The sequence below is a fragment of the Cebus imitator genome, unplaced genomic scaffold, assembly GCF_001604975.1.
Source record: "Cebus imitator isolate Cc_AM_T3 unplaced genomic scaffold, Cebus_imitator-1.0 Scaffold5, whole genome shotgun sequence".
In the NCBI taxonomy this organism is placed as follows: Eukaryota; Metazoa; Chordata; class Mammalia; order Primates; family Cebidae; genus Cebus; species Cebus imitator.
In genome coordinates this window covers 5,632,555-5,637,046 of record NW_016107320.1, presented here as the reverse complement: position 1 = coordinate 5,637,046, position 4,492 = coordinate 5,632,555, and the positions used below count along the sequence as shown (strand labels likewise).

At 38.2% G+C, this 4,492-nt stretch overlaps 1 protein-coding gene across 5 annotated transcripts in view; it reads right to left on the bottom strand.

The window, feature by feature from the left end:
• The window catches only part of RBPMS (RNA binding protein, mRNA processing factor), a 190,345-nt gene that overhangs the window by 95,057 nt on the left and 90,796 nt on the right, over window positions 1-4,492 (bottom strand). For all 5 annotated transcript variants that reach the window (XM_017535859.2, XM_017535855.2, XM_037740985.1 and 2 more), the window contains exons 2-3: window positions 3,568-3,645; window positions 712-750 (exon numbers count right to left, since the gene is read on the bottom strand). In XM_017535859.2, the coding sequence (XP_017391348.1) occupies window positions 712-750; window positions 3,568-3,645 (117 nt within the window). The remainder of the gene's footprint in view (window positions 1-711; window positions 751-3,567; window positions 3,646-4,492) is intronic.

Here is a 4,492-nt window from a genome sequence, read left to right as displayed (position 1 = left end):
GCTTAATTAGGCTGTTCCGAGTAAATACAGGAAGGCCACAACCCCTTTGGACTCCACACATCTATCAATCCAGAAGGGTGCGCCTCCAAGGTCATTCTTCTGATGAACCAGAGAGATGAACAGTGACTGGAGGAGAGGTGTGTATGCCAAGTGTTTAGCTTAAAAAAAAAAAAAAGAAAAGAAAAAAGAAAGAATATAGCTACAGTCTCTAGGAAACTTGTAGGAACTATCAGAATCACTGACTACCACTTCCATTTTGTACCTTCTCTGTTCCATTCTAGACTTGGGACTCTGCCTTACTTCAGGGGTTTGACAGACAGTACGATCCTTCACTATCTGATATTCACATTGATTGTAAAAGTTTGTTTAACCTCATAAAAAGAAATGAAAAAGACTTGGGAATAAAAGTGAATTTAAATAATAAGCCATTATTTTCATTTATTCACCAAATCAATCTCAATAAACTATTGTATTTATCTTGCTCTGGGACAGTCCCTGAAATTCCAGCTGAAGACTATAGAATTATGAAACATTTTTCTGTGCTAATTCCTAATACATCTCACTCTTAATTTTAAAGGCAAAAACAAACAAACAAACAAACAAACAAACAAAAAACCTCAAATTCTAATGGGAATAAAAAAAGAATGTCAAGCCCCAGCAACATTCCTGAAGTAAAAAAGTGATCTTTATATGCCAGTTTGAAATTCTTACCTGTTTAGATGTGAGCTTTATAAGAGAACCCTCATAGCCCTGAAAATAAAGAAAAACCAAGTTTAGCCAAAAAAGTAATTGTAATACCATCTTGTTCATGTAAAAATAAATTCTTTATTGATTACCTAACTCCTCTTACAAATGTCTCCTAAGTTATGTGGGAAAGCAAATTACACACATGCATGTGCACGTACACACACCTGTTTGCATTCTTGGGGCCTTTTAAAAAATCAGTCTATGGACTTATATGTATGTGTTTCTCTTTTTTTTTTTTTTCTTTTCTTCCATGAAATTATACAATGGTAGAAAATTAGTGTCTGTGTTTACAGTAATCGTTTTGTTTTCTTGGTCTAGATAAGAATAGGGGTTTTACAGAACTAGGCAAGGAAAGAAGGTAAAACAGAAAGGTCAGAGAATGTGTTGATTTGGTCATATCTGCTGCAAGGTAACAACAATAAAACATTAAAAATATAGTTGGTAAAACTCCCTAACCAAATTTTCGAAACTGTCAGAAAACATTAAGCAGACAATGATGTTGAATTTTGTTGAGTTATTTTCCTTACTTGCTGAAGGAAACAGTTTTCATGTTGCTATTCTGATTGGGACATGCTAAAATACTTTTGGGTTTTTATTCCAGCTCTACTCTAGGAAGACAGAAACACTCCCTTCCTTTCACTCCTTCTCTTCACCCCTCCCAGCTCCTCAGGATAACAAAATGTGTTTAGTTCTGAAAATAATCAATAGCTGGTGGCTTGCATTAATGGATGACACAGGGGAAAAACACACCACTTGACATGATTGACCACTAAATACATCAGTGCAGAGACAGATCTGCAGACTAGGGTCAGCCTCCAGGGACTTTAATTGAAAGAGGGCTGTCAGGAATGTACTAGGGTCCTGACTTCATCGTCAGGGTTTCTGGGCAGGATGCTGAGATTGATTCATCCTTACATCTTCCCAGCACAGAACTATGTTACCAATTAGCTACTATAAACATTTCACCTCAATGGCCTTGGGCTCTTATGGCCAGAGAGGTCATGATTCATAGCTCTGCCTCTTTGTTTCTTCAAGGTGCTCTCTTCTGAAAGAAAACTGGAGGTTTAAGCACCATGAAGATCTAGAAGGACAATTGGATATTTCACTCAAGTAAAACACCACTGGTAGGGATATACTGTGTTCTCAAGTCACAAACAGAGATGTAGTGTAACATGATAGTTCAGAACAGAGACGGCAGAGTCAGACTACCTGGTCTTGAATCTTGACTCTGTCATCTTTTATGTGTATAAACTTGAGCACAATTTATTCAATTGCTCCAAATTTAATTTTCCTCATTTGAAAAAATGAGACCCACCCACTCGAAAGAATTGTGACAATACTTTAATGAGATAATTCACATAAGGGGATTGCTGGCTGAATGTTTTTCTCTCTATACACCCCAAAACATAACAGCATTTTATACACTAAGAATATCGATTCACTTTAAAAGTCTGCATTCTATAAAAAGGATAGAAAAGTTGTCCCTTTTATAAAAGTACAACCCTGAAGAAGAAACTCAGGAAAATTCTATAAAAGGTGGCACACTCTCCACAACACCTTCTCTTCCTTTCTTACTTCCTCCCACCTGACCTGGCACCTGACCTGTTTCCCTGTGCCATCGTCATTATTGTTGCATTAAAGGGACGGCTGTCAGGTGGAGTTATGTCCATTATGACACGGTGCCCTCTTAGCACATAAGCTACACTATTTTATCTTGGTTTTAATTGGCTGCCCCTGCAACCCTCCTTCCTCCTCTCCAACACAAGAGTTTTTAGTTGCCATATCCTGTTCGCTTTCCCTAAGAAGCTGAATCCTCTCCCTCAACCTGTCACACCTCTATTGCTGGGGACCTGCTTCAATGAGGATATCTTTAACCAGAAAGCAAGACAGCCTATCACCTAATCATAAGTGCAGTCCCTGCCAGGCACTGCTGCTAACACATCCACACTGACCAACTCAGACTTCCTGAACACAGGCCCTGAACTTATTATCCTTCCCAGGGCCTCAATTCAGACAGTTCCAGCTTTCTTCTATCATCCAAAGGCCAACCTTCAAAAGGTTTCCTCTTGCCAGCATGATTATTTCAGTTTAGTTTCTGTTATGTCCTTGGTGTCTAATTTCCTATGAAGTTTTCAGTCCTAGCAACACTAAATATCTATCAAGTGATCTTATTTCCAAAGGAATGACAGGTAACTGCATTAACTATTTCAATAAACACCAGGAAATATTACCCTCAACTCATAACTAGGTATCCTTTAAAATTTTGTTTTGCTTTGTTTGAAACTTAGGGACACTTTTGCCATGGAAAAAAATAATGGTGGTTAGGTTCTTAACCCAGTTCATAAAAACCTATTTACATTTCCAAAGAACAGTATCAACAGTAGTATTTCAACTAATAAGGTAGGAACTTAGGAATAAATCTTCGCTTACATCATTGCCATCTGAAATATAAATATGTAATTTATAATTTTTTTAGTGATCTACTCTAAGAAGGGCACTCCCAATTAGAGGACAAACAGGAAGGACACTAAGGCTGCTCTACATGGAACACAGCCAGCCAGCCAGATGCATGTCCACATCAGCAAGAGCACGGGCTTTTCTAGATTGCCTGTTGGAGGTTCAGAGGTACTTTCAGTCTATTATCCTAAGTGAGGCTGTACATTAGAACTCAGTTATTAAATCTCCTTTACTCATTAACCTTTTAAAAACATCACTATACGAAGTGCTTTCTCAAATATTTCATTTCTTGCTCCAAAAAGCCCCAAGGAAGCATACAGAATTTTGTCTCATTTTATGATTTCTGAAAGATAAAAAAGGTACCTTAAAAGGTCTGAAAAGCAGATAGAGCTCCCGAGGTTTGATATCCAGAGGAAGACCACTGACAAATAGGGTCCGGACCTGGAAAAATAAATTTAAGAAGTGATCAAGGGTGTGGACACTCCAGAGAGTTAACTTTCACCTGAAATCTCAAAAACTTATTACTCTAAATATTCCACAACTCATACTAAATTCATGCTCTTTCCATGATACAATGAATACTTTACTGCTAAGATGCTACTAAGCCGACTCATTTTTTTTTTCTTTTCAAATTTTAGGAGAGCTGCAGCCTTCTGTGTAATCTTAAGGTGCATTCCCTAAGCCAACTCTTGAATATTTCTATTATGAATTCTTCAGAATGAATTACATCTAGTTGATTTAAGTTTACAAACTAACTTTCCCCAACTAGCTACTACACAGTTCTAAAAATGTGGAGGATGAGGAGGTTCCATATAATTTAAATATTACTTGAAGAAAAACAGTGACAAGAGCACAGTAAATCTGCCACTCCTCTGCCCTAAATATATGGCCAATATAATGTGCTTCAAAAATAATATAAAAACAATTTATTTCCTCCTGCTTGTCTTGTTGCTGCTTTCCTCACTGGCATTAATTACAATAACTTTAATAAATGTGCAAGTACACACCAAGCACGGTAACTCATGCCTGTAATCCCAGCACTTTGGGAGGCCAAGGCAGGAGGATCAAACAAGGTCAGGAGATAGACACCATCCTACCTAACATGGTGAAGCCCCATCTCTACACAAAATACAAGAAATTAGCTGGACGTGGTGGCATGCACTTGTAGTCCTGCTACTCAGGAGGCTGAGGCAGGAGAATCGCTTGAACTGGGAGGGGGAGGTTGCAGTGAGCAGAGATGGCGCCACTGCACTCCAGCCTGGGCAACAGAACGAGATTCCATCTCAAA